Raw genomic sequence first — 20,293 nt, forward strand, 5'->3', positions numbered from 1 at the left:
CAGTGTATACAAGTACTGATTGAATACATTTGGAAAGTAATAGATAGCTTACAGACTGTCCCTACTAGCATTAGATACTGCAGGGCCATCCTTTGATGCCCCTAGACATGCTTGGATGCCCTATGCAAATGCTTAGCCTGCCTATAGCTAAGGTCGGCTCTGCATCCATCTCTGAATCAGGCCCTATGTGCTGTCCATAAAATTGGCTACATTTGCCCAAATTTGCCACGTGACTTGATATAAGTGCATTCGCACTGCAATCCAATACTTATCACCTTTGTAAATGACCCTTTACAGCAGAGCCTGCAAATCATTTCAGCACTTTATTTCAGACATGGCAAAAACAGTTTTTACAAGTCACACGCTGAGTCTAGTCGAAGGATGCTCTGACATCTCTCCCATTCAGAGGCTGCGTGGGCCGATAGTTGTTTATCAAGTGCACGGGAACCTCACATTCCATAGTTGAGAAAATACTCCGGAATTTCTCCATCTGCCACAGTAATGTAATGAGCAGGGAAAGAGACAAGTTAAATACAGCATGCTGCCTGTATACACTGCTATCCTACCTCGCTTGATTGAAAATGATCTTCTGCATGCAATAATGTGAGACAAATTCTTCCTCATTCTGTTTGTACTATCACCCCTGTCCTAGTACAAGGATAGTTTCAAGCATGTGGAACAGAGGTAGTTTAGGGCAGAATAGGTGAAGCGGGGTCCAGGGGTGCAATTCTATGCTAATTGTGTAATTTTGGCCACACCCACTATACATATATGCGCAATTTCCGGCATTTTACAGAGGGGGTGGTGACCCAATGACCTGTGTCTTCTCTCTTGGCTACTCCTGGCGAGGAGAATTTTAAAGTAGTCAAGTATGGTCAAGGGTAGAGATGAGTAGGTTCGGTTTTACTCGGATTTACTCGGATTTACCCGAATCTCCTATCGGACATCACGTGTTTTGGTTAGCCAATAAGAGAAATCCAGAAAATAATAAATGGCGATAATTATGGCGTAAAGAACCGAGTAAATCCGAACCCGCTCATCTCTAGTCAAGGGGTGTGCCATATACACGCTGCATCTGCAATAAAGCCCACTGTGTGCTAAGCACCGGTTCCCCCATACTTACTGTCAGCGGATATCTTTCAGTGATATAGGGTCTATTTACTAAGCCTTAGAGAGAGATAAAGTGGACGGAGATAAAGTACCAGCCAATTAGCTCCTAACTGTCATTTTTCAAACACAGCCTGTATCATGGTAGCTAGGAGCTGATTGTCTGGTACTTTATACCATCCACTTTATCTCTCTCCAAGGCTTATAAAATACATCTCATATTCTTAAAGATGGTGCAGGTGCAGGAGGCACTGTGGGGGTCATTCCGACCCGTTCGCTCGCTGCATTTTAACGCAGCAGAGCGAACGGGTCCCTGCTGCGCATGCGCCGGCGCCGTAGTGCGGGACAGCGATCGCCTCTGCCTGATTGAAAGAAGGGGTGAAACGGCGGCGTTTGGCTGCCGTTTAATAGACACGGTCCGGCCAACGCAGGCGTGGCCGGACCGAACGGGGGGCGGGCAGCAGCGGCTGCGTGACGTCATACGCAGCCACTGCGGGCCAGGGAGCGAGGAGTAGGTCCCGGCCAGCACGGTAAATCTGCGCTGGTTGGAAGCTACTCCTGAAGTGCAAAGGCATCACCGCTGTGCGATGTCTTTGCACTTCTGCGGGGGGGGCGAACCGACATGCGAGGCGGACTAGCCCCATGCTGGGCGTCCCCCCGCATGTCAGGGAACATGATCGTAGCTGTGCTAAATTTAGCACAGCTACAATCAACTCGGAATGACCCCCTGTGTTGGAATGTTTGTGTTCTTTTGTGCATGCTCCATCCTTAAAAGTAGCACCCTAAAGATGACCACCCTCAGCAGATGAAGGGGGTGGCCTGCTGCCATTCCTCTTATGGCTCTGTGATACAATAATCCGGGGATGGGATGGGAGGGTAAACTACTCACAAGCTTTCCCTTCGCTGTGTATTACCTGACACTGGGCCTAATTCAGACCTGATCAGTGCTGTGCATTTTCGCACAGCAGCCGATCAGGTCTGAACTGCGCATGCTCAGGTGCCGTGGTGTGCCAGCGCATGCAAGACAGCCAATGGCCATCTCAGCCCTGCGATCACCTCTGCCTGATTGTCAGGCAGAGGCGTTCGCTGAGTGGGAAAGGGCGGGCCGGCGGCATTTGCCCGCCGTTTTAGGGGCGCAGTCCGGGCAATGCAGGCGTGGCCAGACCATGCAGGGGGCGGGCCGCGGCGGCTGCGTGATGTCACACGCAGCAGCAGCGACCCTCACAGCATCGCCGCTGTGCGCTGCTTTTGCACTTGTGCGGGGGGGGGGGGGGTGTCGGGCCTGGTATGCGGGGCGAACTAGGCGTGTGCTGGGCGGCCCCTCTGCATGTCTGTGTGACTGATCGTAGATGTGCTAAATTTAGCACATCTAAGATCAAGTCTATATTAGGCCCACTGTCTGCAGTACCAACAATGCTCGGTACAATGCAGTATGGGAAAACAGTGATATCGGAGGGATCATTAATTACCTGGTACACACTATACTGTACTGTGGGACGGAAAATGCTGGAAACTAGTGATCCAAACCCCCTCGAACTTCACCCATTTTACTCGTTTCCGAGGCAGCCTCGGATCTTTCCGCCTTGCTCGGTTAACCCGAGCGCGCCCGAACGTCATCATCCCGCTGTCGGATTCTCGTGAGATTCGTATTCTATATAAGGAGCCGCGCGTCGCCGCCATTTTCACTCGTGCATTGGAGATGATAGCGAGAGGACGTGGCTGCGTTCTCTCAGTTTCTGTGTTCAGTGTGCTGCAAATATCTGTGCTCAGTGTGCTGCAAATATCTGTGCTCAGTGTGCTGCAAATATCTGTGCTCAGTGTGCTGCAAATATCTGTGCTCAGTGTGCTTGCAAATATCTGTGCTCCGTGTGCTGAAAATATCTACGTTCTCTGCCTGAAAACGCTCCATATCTGTGCTGCATTGTAGTATATAGTAGGAGGACAGTGCAGAATGTTGCTGAGACCACCAGTATATATAGCAGTACGGTACAGAAGTCCACTGCTCTACCTCTGTGTCGTCAAGTATACTATGCATCCATACCTGTGCTGCATTTTAGTTGTGCGCAGTATATAGTAGGAGGGGACAGTGCAGAATGTTGCTGTGATTACCAGTAAATATATATATATAGCAGTACGGTACAGTAGTCCACTGCTCTACCTCTGTGTCGCCAAGTATACTATGCATCCATACCTGTGCTGTATTTTAGTTGTGCGCAGTATATAGTAGGAGGGGACAGTGCAGAATGTTGCTGTGACCACCAGTATATATAGGAGTACGGTGCAGTAGTCAACTGCTCTACCTCTGTGTCGTCAAGTATACTACAAAAGTTCAGTAAAATGAGCCAAAAATCAAAATTAAAAGCGTCTGATGAGAAGCGTAAACTTGCCAATATGCCATTTACGACACGGAGTGGCAAGGAACGGCTGAGGCCCTGGCCTATATTCATGGCTAGTGGTTCAGATTCACATGAGGATGGAAGCACTCATCCTCTCGCTAGAAAACTGCTGTGCCACTCCTAGATGGGCCAGGTGTTTGTGTCGGCCACTTGGGTTGCTTAGCTTAGCCACACAGCTACCTCATTGCACCTCTTTTTTTCTTTGCATCATGTGCTGTTTGGGGTCTATTTTTTAAATCTGCCATCCTGTCTGACACTGCAGTGCCACTCCTAGATGGGCCAGGTGTTTGTGTCGGCCACTTGGGTCGCTTAGCTTAGTTACACAGCTACCTCATTGCACCTCTTTTTTTCTTTGCATCATGTGCTGTTTGGGGACTATTTTTTAAATCTGCCATCCTGTCTGACACTGCAGTGCCACTCCTAGATGGGCCAGGTGTTTGTGTCGGCCACTTGGGTCGCTTAGCTTAGCCACACAGCTACCTCATTGCACCTCTTTTTTTCTTTGCATTATGTGTTGTTTGGGGACTATTTTTTAAATCTGCCATCCTGTCTGACACTGCAGTGCCACTCCTAGATGGGCCAGGTGTTTGTGTCGGCCACTTGGGTCGCTTAGCTTAGCCACACAGCTACCTCATTGCACCTCTTTTTTTCTTTGCATCATGTGCTGTTTGGGGACTATTTTTTAAATCTGCCATCCTGTCTGACACTGCAGTGCCACTCCTAGATGGGCCAGGTGTTTGTGTCGGCCACTTTGGTCGCTTAGCTTAGTTACACAGCTACCTCATTGCACCTCTTTTTTTCTTTGCATCATGTGCTGTTTGGGGACTATTTCTTAAATCTGCCATCCTGTCTGACACTGCAGTGCCACTCCTAGATGGGCCAGGTGTTTGTGTCGGCCACTTGGGTCGCTTAGCTTAGCCACACAGCTACCTCATTGCACCTCTTTTTTTCTTTGCATCATGTGCTGTTTGGGGACTATTTTAAATCTGCCATCCTGTCTGACACTGCAGTGCCACTCCTAGATGGGCCAGGTGTTTGTGTCGGCCACTTGGGTTGCTTAGCTTAGCCATCCAGCGACCTCAGTGCAAATTTTGGGACTAAAAATAATATTGTGAGGTGTGAGGTGTTCAGAATAGACTGGAAATTAGTTTATGGTTATTGAGGTTAATAATACTATGGGATCAAAATGACCCCCAAATTCTATGATTTAAGCTGTTTTTGAGGGGTTTTTGTAAAAAAACACCCGAATCCGACAAAAAAATTTCAGGGAGGTTTTGCCAAAACGCGTCCGAATCCAAAACACGCCCGTGGAACCGAATCCAAAACCAAAACACAAAACCCGAAAAATTTCCGGTGCACATCACTACTGGAAACCCTCTGTTACAGGCAGTGACAAAGCAAATGGTTATGGCTACACTTTTAAGAATAATTGATCTTGAATGGCATACAGTGTGAAGGAGCCGTAAAAAGTACGAAACACACAAATAAATAAAAATTGTTCCTCTTAAATGTAATCCACATGTGATTTTGTTAGAACTGCTCGGGCAGCTATTTAACACTGGACACAATTACATATACAAATTAATGAGTGAACTGTTATTGGTTAAAAGCAGACATGAAAGGTTCATCTTTATTGCATCTGGAAACGTTATCATCTGTGACCTATGGCATATTAAGGACGTGTGTCCTCTAAAGATGCTGAAACAGCCTTGCATTGATTCTTGATCCTATTCAGCGAATCAGTTTTAAAATGTGTCGGTTCAGCAGGACGGCAAACCTAAAGTGTCAGCTGTCAAGGGCATATTGTGAATGGTAAGCCAGAGATGGAAATTTCAAACCATACATTTGAATCAGGGCTTTATGATAGTGGCACCACATGTTCATTGCCATTGAACCAGTGGAAATTCCATGGCATTTCTAATAATTTTCTAATTTAACTAGCATTCTTACCCCCTTTTTACACTAACTCGAAATCCCAGGTTATTGCCGGGTCAACCCTGGTTTGGCCTTAGTGTAAACGGCTCCAAAAAAACAAACCCTGGGTCCTGTGACCCAGCAATCCTACCCGGGATTCGACCAGGATTGAACACGGGTAGGACCCGTGTTGAGGGGCAGTGTAAACAGCAATGGGAGAGCCCATGCCTCCCAACGGCGGCGTCCTGCGGGCAGTTTGGAGGTTGGGGGGACAGGGTGCATGCAGTCTCCGCTGCTATCTTCACTGCTATGCAGACAGCAGTGGTGCTAGGGTGAAGGTGAATTGATACCATGCACGTGAGTGTGACGTCCTTTCACTGCAGAGACAGAGGCTGGGAGCAGCCCAGAAGTGTAAATGGGGTAAATCCTGGGTCTGACCCAGATTGGAACCGTGTTCCAAATCTCGGGTTGGATCTAGGATTTTGGTGTAAAAGGGATGTAATAGTGATGTAATAGTGACTTCTATTCAAAGATTATTTTAGTACAGACACACATTTCTGTAAATTATAGTGTTAAAAAGCAGGGTTGCACTGCACAGCAGATCCTCAATACAATCTCAGGCTGGGGGTCTCTAAGATTCCTGGCTGATGTGGGGGCATGACCTAACGAGGTGCGCAGCTACGCTTGGTGAGATATCTTAAATGTATTTGTTGTTTCTAGTCAGTACATGTGCAGTATGTTTTCTATCTTGTCTGTATATATAGTATATATAAGTACACTGTAACTGGTCTGTTTTCAAAAACGTTGTAGAAAATTAACACCACAAGTAAATACTTTGACATTCTACCTGTTCCGGGCTGACTGTGATTGGTTCCCTCAAGAGCAGCCAGGTTACACATTCCTCACATGGAGGAGTCGTGAAAGAGCCTTGATATGTCCAGTAATCCCGGGATGCAGGGAACAGAATTGTAGGGTCAAAATCTGTGAAATGAGCTTTCTTTCCCTAAAGATGAAATGAATACGTTCTCACTGTGAAATCACTCAGAGAATAACAATGCTGTTTCTGAAAATTCTATTAATACTAGACAAATACACTTTAGCCTTAACTGATTAGTGAAGTGGTTCTCAAACTGTGTGCCATGGCACCCTGGGGTGCATCAGTCAGCACACTTGCAGTGGTGACCTGGGTTGGTGGTCCAGGACCAATTCAAATGATTTATGGTCAATATAATAGGCAAAACCAGTGCTGGTAGCTGTCAATCATAAAATATGTGGACAAACAGAAACAAATCTTGTTCCTCACCACATAACTGAACCTAAGGATGACACACAATTTACTTACTTTAATATTTCTTTCTAAATTTCTCAGGAAGAAACTTTTAGCATATGGGTGCTGTGAAAAAAGTTCTGATACTGTGGGGCATCATGATTCAAAAAATAAGAATTTACTTACCGATAATTCTATTTCTCGGAGTCCGTAGTGGATGCTGGGGTTCCTGAAAGGACCATGGGGAATAGCGGCTCCGCAGGAGACAGGGCACAAAAAGTAAAGCTTTAGGATCAGGTGGTGTGCACTGGCTCCTCCCCCTATGACCCTCCTCCAAGCCAGTTAGGTACTGTGCCCGGACGAGCGTACACAATAAGGGAGGAATTTTGAATCCCGGGTAAGACTCATACCAGCCACACCAATCACACCGTACAACTTGTGATCTAAACCCAGTTAACAGTATGATAACAGCGGAGCCTCTGAAAAGATGGCTCACAACAATAATAACCCGATTTTTGTAACTATGTACAAGTATTGCAGATAATCCGCACTTGGGATGGGCGCCCAGCATCCACTACGGACTCCGAGAAATAGAATTATCGGTAAGTAAATTCTTATTTTCTCTATCGTCCTAGTGGATGCTGGGGTTCCTGAAAGGACCATGGGGATTATACCAAAGCTCCCAAACGGGCGGGAGAGTGCGGATGACTCTGCAGCACCGAATGAGAGAACTCCAGGTCCTCTTTTGCCAGGATATCAAATTTGTAGAATTTTACAAACGTGTTTTCCCCTGACCACGTAGCTGCTCGGCAGAGTTGTAATGCCGAGACCTCTCGGGCAGCCGCCCAAGATGAGCCCACCTTCCTTGTGGAATGGGCCTTAACCGATTTAGACTGTGGCAGGCCTGCCTCAGAATGTGCAAGTTGAATTGTGTTACAAATCCAACGAGCAATCGCCTGCTTAGAAGCAGGCGCACCCAACTTGTTGGGTGCATACAGTATAAACAGCGAGTCAGATTTTCTGACTCCAGCTGTCCTGGAACATATTTTCAGGGCCCTGACAACTCCTAGCAACTTGGAGTCCTCCAAGTCCCTAGTAGGTGCAAGGCACCACAATAAGCTGGTTCAGGTGAAACACTGACACCACCTTAGGGAGAGAACTGGGGACGAGTCCGCAGCTCTGCCCTGTCCGAATGGACAAACAGATATGGGCTTTTTTGAGAAAAAACCACCAATTTGACACTCGCCTGGTCCAGGCCAGGGCCAAGAGCATGGTCACTTTTTATGTGAGATGCTTCAAATCCACAGATTTGACTGGTTTTAAACCAATGTGATTTGAGGAATCCCAGAACTACGTTGAGATCCCACAGTGCCACTGGAGGCACAAAAAAGGGGTTTGTATATGCAATACTCCCTTGACAAACTTCTGGACTTCAGGAACTGAAGCCAATTCTTTCTGGAAGAAAATTTACAGGGCCGAATTTGAACCTTAATGGACCCCAATTTGAGGCCCATAGACACTCCTGTTTTCAGGAAATGCAGGAAACGACCGAGTTGAAATTTCTTTGTGGGCCTTCCTGGCCTCACACCACGCAACATATTTTCGCCACACGTGGTGATAATGTTGTGCGGTCACCTCCTTTCTGGCTTTGACCAGGGTAGGAATGACCTCTTCCGGAATGCCTTTTTTCCCTTAGGATCCGGCTTTCCATCGCCATGCCGACAAACGCAGCTGCGGTAAGTCTTGGAACAGACATGGTACTTGCTGAAGCAAGTCCCTTCTTAGCGGCAGAGGCCATAAGACCTCTGTAAGCATCTCTTGAAGTTCCGGGTACCAAGTCCTTCTTGGCCAATCCGGAGCCATGAGTATAGTTCTTACTCCTCTACGTCTTATAATTCTCAGCACCTTAGGTATGAGAAGCAGAGGAGGGAACACATACACCGACTGGTACACCCACGGTGTTACCAGAATGTCCACATCTATTGCCTGAGGGTCTCTTGACCTGGTGCAATACCTGTCCCGTTTTTTGTTCAGACGGGACGCCATCATGTCCACCTTTGGTATTTCCCAACGGTTTACAATCATGTGGAAAAAAACTTCTCAATGAAGTTTCCACTCTCCCGGGTGGAGGTCGTGCTGAGGAAGTCTGCTTCCCAGTTTCCATTCCCGGGATGAAAAACTGCTGACAGTGTTATCACATGATTTTCCGCCCAGCGAAAAGTCCTTGCAGTTTCTGCCATTGCCCTCCTGCTTCTTGTGTCGCCCTGTCTGTTTACGTGGGCGACTGCCGTGATGTTTTTCCCACTGGATCAATACCGGCTGACCTTGAAGCAGAGGTCTTGCTAAGCTTAGAGCATTATAAATTTACCCTTAGCTCCAGTATATTTATGTGGAGAAAAGTCTCCATACTTGATCACACTCCCTGGAAATTTTTTCCTTGTGTGACTGCTCCCCAGCCTCTCAGGCTGGGCTCCGTGGTTACCAGCATCCAATCCTGAATGCCGAATCTGCTGCCCTCTAGAAGATGAGCACTCTATAACCACCACAGGAGAGACACCCTTGTCCTTGGATATTGGGTTATCCGCTGATGCATCTGAAGATGCGATCCGGACCATTTGTCCAGCAGATCCCACTGAAAAGTTCTTACGTGAAATCTGCCGAATGGAATTGCTTCGTAGGAAGCCACCATTTTTACCAGGACCCTTGTGCAATGATGCACTGTTTTTAGGAGGTTCCTGACTTGCTCGGATAACTCCCTGGCTTTCTCTTCCGGGAGAAACACCTTTTTCTGGACTGTGTCCAGAATCATCCCTAGGCACAGCAGACGTGTCGTCGGGATCAGCTGCGATTTTGGAATATTTAGAATCCACCCGTGCTGATTGTAGCAGTATCCGAGATAGTGCTACTCCGACCTCCAACTGTTCCCTGGACTATGCCCCTATCAGGAGATCGTCCAAGTAAGGGATAATTAAGACGCCTTTTCTTCGAAGAAGAATCATCAATTCGGCCATTACCTTGGTAAAGACCCCAGGGTGCCGTGGACAATCCAAACGGCAGCGTCTGAAACTGATAGTGACAGTTCTGCACCACGAACCTGAGGTACCCTTAGTGAGAAGGGCAAATTTGGGACATAGAGGTAAGCATCCCTGATGTCCCGGGACACTATATAGTCCCCTTATTCCTGGTTCGTTATCACTGCTCTGAGTGACTTCATCTTAATTTGAACCTTTGTAAGTGTTCAAAAAAATTTTTTAGAATAAGTCTCACCTAGCCTTCTGGCTTCAGTACCACAATATAGTGTGGAATAATACCCCTTTTCTGTAGTAGGAGGGGTAATTTAATTATCACCTGCTGGGAATACAGCTTGTGAATTTTTTCCCATACTACCTCCTTGTCGGAGGGAGACTTGGTAAAGCAGACTTCAGGAGCCTGCGAAGGGGAAACGTCTCGACATTCCCATCTGTACCCCCGGGATACTACTTGTAGGATCCAGGGGTCCTGTACGGTCTCAGCGCCATGCTGAGAACTTGTCAGACGCGGTGGAACGCTTCTGTTCCTGGGAATGGGCTGCATGCTGCAGTCTTCTTCCCTTTCCTCTATCCCTGGGCAGATATGATCTTATAGGGACGAGAGGACTGAGGCTGAAAAGACGGTGTCTTTTTCTGCAGAGATGTGACTTAGGGTAAAAAACGGTGGATTTTCCAGCAGTTGCCGTGACCACCAGGTCCGATGGACCGACCCCAAACAAGTCCTCTTCCTGTATACGGCCATACTGTGCCGTTTGGAATCTGCATCACCTGACCACTGTCGTGTCCATAACATCTTCTGGCAGTTATGGACATCGCGTTTATTCATGATGCCAGAGTGCAAATATCCCTCTGTGCATCTCGCATATATAGAAATGCTCTATAGTCAATAAAATACTGTCCCTGTCAAGGGTATCAATATTTTTAGTCAGGGAATCCGACCAAGCCACCCTAGCTCTGCACATCCAGGCTGAGGCGATCGCTGGCCGCAGTATAACACCAGTATGTGTGTATATACTTTTTATTATATTTTCCAGCCTTGTCAGCTGGTCCTTGAGGACGGCCCTATCTATAGACGGTACCGCCACTTGTTTTGATAAGCGTGTGAGCGCCTTATCCACCTTAAAGGGTGTTTCCCAACGCGCCCTAACTTCTGGCGGGAAAGGGTATACCGCCCATAATTTTCTATCGGGGGGAACCCACGCATCATCACACACTTTATTTAATTTATCTGATTCAGGAAAAACTATGGTAGTTTTTTCACATCCCACATAATACCCTCTTTTGTGGTACTTGTAGTATCAGAAATACGTAACACCTCCTTCATTGCCTTTAACGTGTGGCCCTAATAAGGAATACGTTTGTTTATTCACCGTCGACACTGGATTCAGTGTCCCTGTCTGTGTCTGTGTCGACCGACTAAAGTAAACGGGCGTTTTAAAACCCTTGACGGTGTTTTTGAGACGTCTGGACCGTACTAATTGTTTGTCGGCCGTCTCATGTCGTCAACCGACCTTGCAGCGTGTTGACATTATCACGTAATTTCCTAAATAAGCCATCCATTCCGGTGTCGACTCCCTAGAGAGTGACATCACCATTACAGGCAATTGCTCCGCCTCCTCACCAACATCGTCCTCCTACCTGTCGACACACACGTACCGACACACAGCACACACACAGGGAATGCTCTGATAGAGGACAGGACCCACTAGCCCTTTGGAGAGACAGAGGGAGAGTTTGCCAGCACACACCAAAACGCTATAATTATATAGTGACAACCTTATATAAGTGTTTTCCCTTATAGCATCTTAATATATATATAAGCATATCGCCAAATTAGTGCCCCCCCTCTCTGTTTTAACCCTGTTTCTGTAGTGCAGTGCAGGGGAGAGCCTGGGAGCCTTCCCTCCAGCCTTTCTGTGAGGGAAAATGGCGCTGTGTGCTGAGGAGATAGGCCCCGCCCCTTTTTCGGCGGCCTCGTCTCCCGCTCTTAACGGATTCTGGCAGGGGTTAAATATCTCCATATAGCCTCCGGAGGCTATATGTGAGGTATTTTTAGCCAAAATAGGTATTCATTTGCCTCCCAGGGCGCCCCCCTCCCAGCGCCCTGCACCCTCAGTGACTGCCGTGTGAAGTGTGCTGAGAGGAAAATGGCGCACAGCTGCAGTGCTGTGCGCTACCTTTAGAAGACTGAGGAGTCTTCTGCCGCCGATTCTGGACCTCTTCTTACTTCAGCATCTGCAAGGGGGCCGGCGGCAAGGCTCCGGTGACCATCCAGGCTGTACCTGTGATCGTCCCTCTGGAGCTGATGTCCAGTAGCCAAGAAGCCAATCCATCCTGCACGCAGGTGAGTTCACTTCTTCTCCCCTAAGTCCCTCGTTGCAGTGATCCTGTTGCCAGCAGGACTCACTGTAAAATAAAAAACCTAAGCTAAACTTTCCTAAGCAGCTCTTTAGGAGAGCCACCTAGATTGCACCCTTCTCGGCCGGGCACAAAAATCTAACTGGCTTGGAGGAGGGTCATAGGGGGAGGAGCCAGTGCACACCACCTGATCCTAAAGCTTTACTTTTTGTGCCCTGTCTCCTGCGGAGCCGCTATTCCCCATGGTCCTTTCAGGAACCCCAGCATCCACTAGGACGATAGAGAAAAGTTAGAGAACCACTGGTTCAGTGTATAGTGTGTCTCCTATACTTAATTTACCTGCAAGTTCCACTGCAGCAAATCTGTCTACATATCCAATATATCTTACCAATAGCGCCTGTCTCATCCCCCTGTCTGTTTCTCCCCCTCTTCCCCCTTTCTCCCACTGTTTTTTCTTCCTCCTCCTCTCGGTCCCTCTCCCTGGTGGTGTGATATATGTTTATAACTGGACATGTGCCTATGTTTGTACAGTACACATAGACAGTTACAGTACTGTACCTATTTATTCTATTAATTTGTGAGCACGGGCTGGCTGGCAACTTTCAGCCTGGGGGGCAGACTCAAACAAGCAGCCCAGCTTTTCATAGGGAATTTGCAGTCAGGTGGCCCTGGAACACTTAAATTGCAATGGCCTGGGGGGAAGGGGCAGATGGCACCTTGCCCTCCTGCCCAGACAGCCCCTGTTTGTGAGATACTGTACAAACTATACAGGTTCTGTAGCTACTTGGTATCAGTCTGTTTCCTGGTTTGATTTTTCAAATTCCACAAATGTATAAACCTAAAGCAGGGGTACACCCTTGTCCAATCCTCTGGGGGTCCAACTCCAGATCAGACTGTTTATACAATCCTACTAGAGACCTGGTCACAGATTCTGCATTCAATCTTGTGTACACACCTGCCCAATTGTGTTGTAGATCTCCGTTCTGCATCTGATGAAATAATTGTGTCACTGTACACACTCTTTGGAAGACCAATTGTCACTCACAGGGATAAATTGGGAAAAGAATTGGATGAGCCAGACACTTCTAAACTGGTCTGGTGATTGGCAATTGGGTCTCCTAAATTTTTCAGCAGATTTATAAAGCTTTTGACAAGACCAGACGACCACGACTAGATGAAACCAGAGGTCTTGTGAGTGTACAATCTTTGACAAAGTTTGACCAACTACTCAGTCTGAGGTTGGATTGGATGAGAATTGGACAAGTCTGTACCAAGTTTAAAAGTATAGAATCTGCGGTCTGTCAGATTGGGGAGAGGCTTATCTGCAACAAATGGGACTTTGCTTGCCAGATCTTGGCCATAGTTGGCCAGTTCAGGGTGTGGTTTATGATAAAAATTGTTGCACCTCAGCTGACACCCTCTTGGCAACTCCCTACCTGGGAGGACACAGCTTAATTCTGTCAGTTGATGACACTACATTGAATGCTTCTGCACAGAGACAAATAAAAGGTGAGGATGACTGAGTCATTGAGAGCACAAATAATTTGGATGATTATATTAAGCCTTAGTATTGATAAAAGAATTCATAATAGAAAAACTGAGACACAATGTACAGTTGCATTATACCTCCAGTCTAAGAATTATATATATATCCTGCCACTCAAAAATTCTCTAAAACTGGATGACGATATGTGTACACCTGGTCATTGCATAACCAACTGTACTTTGTGAAGTTGATTGCAATTCCATTTGTGCAGCGTATCTTGTGGGTTTTCTCTGTGTGCATTGTTTCATTACCCAGTATACACAATTATGTTAAAAAGCAGTGCACTAATGCACGGCCTTCTTACTGTGCATACATGCTGGGCACTAGGACCCAGGGAGGTCTGTCTTCAAATCTGATATACCACTGCACCATATGACTGCAACCATCTTGTAGATCCTTACTTAATACTGTGTAAGACTGTGTGAGAAGTTACAGGGCAGGTGACAGAACTCTGTTGCATAGCATGTGAGAGACCCCAGTGATTGCCTGCATGAAGCTGTACCAGCATCCTGCATCACTGCCTACAAGCAGCACTCACTGACTGGGGAGCTGTATACAACTCCACGTCGCTCAAGCTCTGCCATCACCACCAGTGAGTATACACCACTGAGTATGGCTGCTCCTGTTATACTTCAATAAACCAACATCACTGGTTAAGTAACTGGGCTCATCATATCTTGAGTCATCTGCTCTGTGTGTGTCTATATAACGCTCAAATAACAACACCTGCATACACATCTTTCCCAACAAATTACCGGTGATGACTAGATATATAAATTGTCCCACACTGGTGCAGACACAGAATCAGGCTCAAAGTCCACATATTAAGATAGATATATAAATGTAGAAGGCTCTTACTTCTTGTAATTCCATTTTCTGTATGGTGGACATGATCCAAATTCCTTATTTGTAACTGCAGGCTTAATTGCAATCCTTTTTCCTATTATATATTGATCTTCTGAATCACGCCTAGTCTAATCTCAAAGGCAAACAGAAGACAGGAAAAATAGTACAATATTGCCAGATAAATGGATAAGTTTATCAAGCTCGCATGATAAACAATGATAAAAGCATGTAACCACAATCAGTGAGTATGGGGATCACTCTTACTCTGGTCTCAGTCATTTACCCTCACAGATAAAATAGGTTAGGAGCTCCAAAGTCCGAGAAACTCGTGCTCCACTTCCAGGGTAGAAGCTCCAAAGTCCGAGAAACTCATGCTTCAGTTCAAGATTAGGAGCTCCAAGGTCCAAGAAACTTGTTCTCCACTACCAGGATAGGAGCTCCAAAGTCCGAGAATCTTGTGCTCCACTTCCAGGGTAGGAGCTCCAAAGTCAGACAAACTCAAGCTCTACTTCCATGGTAAAGAGCTCCAAAGTCGTAGAAACCTGTGCTCCACTTCCAGGGTAGGTGCTCCAAAGTCCGACAAACAAAAGCTCCACTTCCAGGCAAAGGTTGTTCCAAAGCATTCTCCCCAAAAAACAGTCGGTAGCTTAATGTTTTGGAACAAAACATCCATCTTCAAAAGCATACAGACTGGTTGGCTACTACACGTATTTAATTTATACCTATACATAAACAATTAATTCCCCCCAGGTGGCTTTTCATTTTCCCGCCATGTGCAGTTACTACCGCAACTGGAAATTATGCATCATCCAAAATCGGAAGAGGATGGCGATATGCAATCCACTGTGTGTTTCACTGATCTTTTAGCTGGAACTGGACGAATATGGCTGCCACAAATGCATGTACTATATTTTGTCTTTTCTTAGGTTTTATTTATCTATGTATTTGCATTTGTGATGGACTTTTGGAGATTTTACTATCATTTGGAAAATGTGAATAAAAGATACAATGGAGCCATTCTCTTCCGGTTTTGGATGATGCATCATTTCCGGTCACAGCAGTAAAGACGAACAGTGGGAAAATTAAGATCCACCTGGGGGAATTAATTGTTTATGTATAGGTATAAATAATTGTAGAAGCAAATCAGTCTGTATGCTTCTGAAGAAGGACATTTTGTTCTGAAAGTGACCCCCATACTCACTGAATGTGGATACATGCTGTTATCATTGTTTATCATGTGAGTTTAATGTACTAATAAATCTTAAACATACTGTATATCTGGCAATATTGCACTTTTTTCCCTGTCTTCTGTTTGCATTTGAGATAAGAAGTTTTTTTCTCATTGGGAGTGATTCAGAAGATCAATGGGGGTCATTCCGAGTTGATCGCTCGCTGCCGATTTTTGCAGCGCAGCGATCAGGTGGAAAAACGGCTAATATGCACATGCGTATGGGCCGCAATGCGCATGTGCGTCGTACATGTACAAAGCTCGTTGTGGTTGTGCACAGGTTGTAGCAAAGTTTTCCTTCGCACTGACGACCGCAAGAAGATTGACAGGAAGGGAGTGTTTGCAAAAATGCAGGCGTGTCTGAATAAACGCAGGCGTGGCTGGGTGGGTGTATGACGTCAAATCCGGACACGAATAGGCTGAAGTCATCGCAAGCGCTGAGTAGGTTCAGAGCTACTCTGAAACTGCACAAACTTTTTTTGCAGAGCTCGGCTGCACATGCATTCACACTTCTGCTAAGCTAAAATACACTCCCCAGTGGGTGGCGGCGGCATAGCGTTTGCACGGCTGCTAAAACTAGCTAGCGAGCGATCAACTCGGAATGACCCCCAATATACAATAGGAAAAGGGATTGCAATTAAGCCTGAAGTTACAAATAAGGAATTTGGATCCTGTCCACTATACAGAAAATTGAATTACGAGAATTAAGAGCCTTCTACATTTATATATCTATCTTAATTCTTAATGAGATTTGCATGGACTTTGAGATTGATACTGTGACTGTGCAAGCGTGGGACAATTTATATTAGTAGACTCATTGTGGGGAGTGGTTGTGGAAACTCCACTATGTGTCACACGAATAGACAGCCCTAGGAATGCTTGTGAAGTGAGATTTTGCATATCTTCAAAGACCCTCAGTCTGCTGAACAGTACCTGAACCGGATACTCTGAATACCGGCTGGAGCAGGAAGTCTGTACTGGATTCTGAGAAGCTGAATCTAACCTGCTATTCTCCAGTATGTTTTGGCTGGTCATAATGTTACAGCTAGCGACGGTTCTCCTTACAAGGAGGGCAGAGCTCATAGAGGTCTTCTGTGCAGTGACCCCTTTACATCCGGGGTTGAGACTCATAGAAGCTACCAGCAGGTCTACATGCCTATAAGAGCAGCTTTTCCCATAAGGCTAGATGTGCCTACCGGTACTGGGATGCCCACCAGGATTTACGCCACTGGCAGTAGTATGAGCTCAACCCCTGAGTGACCTAAATCAATGCAGATGGAGCGAAAGACCAAAAGAGGATAGGAGCTACTCTAAAGGCCCATACACACTTGATGATAAAATGAGCGACGTCGTTCATTTCAGCCCTCATCAACGACGTCGCTCATTATATCGTCAAGTGTGTATGCATCCGATGACCACCGATGCGCGGCCCCGCGGGACGTTAACGACCCTCGCTTATCTGTGGAGCATGTATGCTCAATTTCCACTATGGTCGTTACCAACCAGAGACGTCGTTGAATGTGTATGGTGTGAACGACCAACGACCAAGCCACTGTTCACCAGCCCTGTTCCCAGCTCATTATTTTAATAAACTGTTCAGCTTGGATGCTTCAACGATGAATGGTCTTTGGTCTTTGGTCTTTGGTCATTGGTAGTGTGTATGCTCATGTCGTTTGCTCAGTTGTTCAAGGGAAGTTCAAGGGAAGTCGTTAACGACGGTCGTTAACGACGTGTGCATCGTCAAGTGTGTATGGGCCTTTAGACAAGGGACTGGAGAACAAACAATGGACACTTAAACACATAACTCTCCCAAACTATGGACAGCTTTCAGGTGAGGAGAGAACATAAAGTACATACACAGACAATACAACACAGGGAGAAGTTAGACCAAAACAAAACAGAGCCACTGGCATAAGGAGTGCTGAGGGTATGCAGGCGAGATGGATAACTAAAGATAAACAAGACAGTATAGCAAGAAGACAAGGAGTACTATAAGCAGAAATAACTAAAGCAATAAAGACAGATAATGCAACTGACCCAGAGTAGGATGCTTATGATTATGTACTGACACAGGGCTGGCCACAGGAATACTGAGTTGGATACTGATAATTACACAGTGCTAGACACACGTATGACTGAGTTGGATGCTGATAATTACATACAGTGGCTTGTTAAAGTATTTAACTCCCTTGGCTTTTTACCTATTTTGTTACATTACAACATGTAATTTACATTTTTTTTTTATCTGAATTTTATGTGATGGATATGCACAAAATAGTCTAACTTGGTGAAGAGAAATGAGAAAAATGTATATAAAAAATTATTTTTATAAATAAAAAATTGAAAATTGGCATGTGCATATGTATTCACCCCCTTTGCTATGAAGCCCTTCATAAATTCTGGTGCAACCAATTACCTTCAGAAGTCACATAATTAGTGAAATGAAGTCCACCTGTGTGAAATCTAAGTGTCACATGATCTGTCAGTATAAAAACACCTTTTCTGAAAGGCCCCAGAAGCTGCAACACCACTAAGCAAGAGGCTTCACACCATGAAGACCAAGGAGCTCTCCAAACAAGTCAGGGACAAAGTTGTTGATAAGTACAAGTCAGGGTTTATCCAAATCTTTGATGATCCCCCGGACCACCATCAAATCTTCAAATGGAAAGAACATGGTACTATAACAAACCTGCCAAGAGAGGGCCGGCCACCAAAACTCACAGACCGGGCAAGGAGGGCATTAATCAGAGAGGCAGCACTGAGACCAAAGGTAACCCTGAAGTAGCTGCAGAGTTCCACAACAGAGACTGGTGTATCTGTGCATGTGACCACAATAAGCCGTACACTCCATAGAGCTGGGCATTATGGAAGAGTGCAAACCACAAGGATAGAAAGTCACAACTGCGCACACGTGGCTGCTACTCTTAGTGAAGTAATGGAGTTCCACCAATACTCCACAAGAACAGACAAAGAAAAAAGGAAAGACCTCCACACAAATAGCGCATACAGATAATACTTACGTGAATAGGCTGATTCAATCTTAGGGTACAGATTTTTCAATGGAACAAAGGACCTCAAAAAGAAATAATAAAACACGAAATATATGCGAAATATACAGACTGGTGAATCAGAAAGATCATCACTAGTTATGGGATCTTTTTTTTAAAGTTGCCAATGTTTTTTTAAGATCCTCTCCACTTTCTTATGTTTCTGTCTTTGATACCTTTTTGTTTTGGAGTAATAGGGACGTTTTAAAGATAGAAAATGCTAAGTTTAAATGGGCATTCTTTACCCAGTATACATCACAACATAAGAAAGTGGAAAGGATCTTAAAAAAACATTGGCAACTTTTTAAAAAAAGATCCCATAATTGGTGATGATCTTCCTGATTCACCAGTCTGTATATTTCGCAGGGCACCTAATTTAAAAACAGAGTTGGTAAGGAGCCTTCACCCCATTTCACCTAAAACATCCTCAGTATTATCAAGAGGTGTTTATAGGTGCGCAGGTTGCATAGGCTGTAAGAATGTGAAAAACACTTTTGGTGATAAAAAGGAAGTTGTCACGATCAATAGGATCTCCAGTACATAAGACCTATCAAAGATGGCGTCTAGAAAGATCCCTCCTGAGGACATTGCTTTATCATACAAGTGCCCCTTCATTCATTTATTTGATGAGGAGAAGTATTTCTGGGAAAGGGATCTATAGTGATTGTGCTACTGAACTTGGGGGAGAGTTTCTCCGCTATGCGCTCTATTGCCGGACAGGATATGACGTCGCGGGAGTCTCTGAACGTCACTTCCGGTAAAAGATTTTCTTTCAAAATCAATGGAGTCGGGAGAGTGGGAAAACAATGTTCTCTATGTAATCTGGAACGGATGTTGAGGAGTAGATGTGTACAATATCGATATAGGAATAGGGAAAGTGCAGGAGGTCCATGTCTAGTTTTAGGGATTTTTAGAGGTCTTATGAGAAGAGTATAAATTCCCTGTGAGAGTACTTCCTCCTCATACCTTAACAAAGATACCTGTGTGTATCGAAACGCGTTGGTGAGGAGGGGCCCTACAGACTGAGGACTACTATCCAGGACTGAGGAACTGTTCCCGGGGACGCCTGAGGTTTTCCAATAATCCTGTGCTTTTGTCTACATTACATGGTAGACCATTTCATCTGGTAGGAGTCCTTATGTTTCCTGTGCACCATCTGGGCCATTTTTGAGCTGTATTTGTCTACTTGTGTTTAGTAGACCACCTATTATGGTGGGAGGCTAATTTTACTTGTGTTTGTACAATAACATTTTATCGTGGTTTTACACTATGGTGGTGATTTCTTATACCCACATGTAATTCCGAAGAAGACATTGTGAGAGAAGATGGGAGAAGGATATCCATTGGAGGAATTTACAGTTATCCTGGTTTCCATGAGTGCATTTGGTCTTTCATTAATCTGGTAGACATTCTGATGTGTACGAGTTTCCCTTAGAAAATACTCTTTTGAAAATGATGTGATGTTACTACACTATTGTGTTTTATCTATTTCTTTTTGAGGTCCTTTGGTCCATTGAAAAATCTGTACCCTAAGATTGAATCAGCCTATTCACCT

The 20,293-nt window shown here is 45.4% G+C and overlaps 1 protein-coding gene across 1 annotated transcript in view; it reads right to left on the minus strand.

Annotated features, from left to right (window-relative positions):
* Positions 1 to 310: 310 nt before the first annotated feature.
* Positions 311 to 20,293, minus strand: part of LOC134928375 (carbonic anhydrase 3-like) — a 74,908-nt gene continuing 54,925 nt past the window's right edge. The window contains exons 6-7 of the mRNA XM_063924050.1: positions 6,265 to 6,420; positions 311 to 490 (exon numbers count right to left, since the gene is read on the minus strand). Of these exons, the coding sequence (XP_063780120.1) occupies positions 371 to 490; positions 6,265 to 6,420 (276 nt within the window). The 3' untranslated portion in view covers positions 311 to 370. The remainder of the gene's footprint in view (positions 491 to 6,264; positions 6,421 to 20,293) is intronic.

Source organism: Pseudophryne corroboree, chromosome 5 (genome assembly GCF_028390025.1).
Source record: "Pseudophryne corroboree isolate aPseCor3 chromosome 5, aPseCor3.hap2, whole genome shotgun sequence".
Taxonomy (NCBI): Eukaryota; Metazoa; Chordata; class Amphibia; order Anura; family Myobatrachidae; genus Pseudophryne; species Pseudophryne corroboree.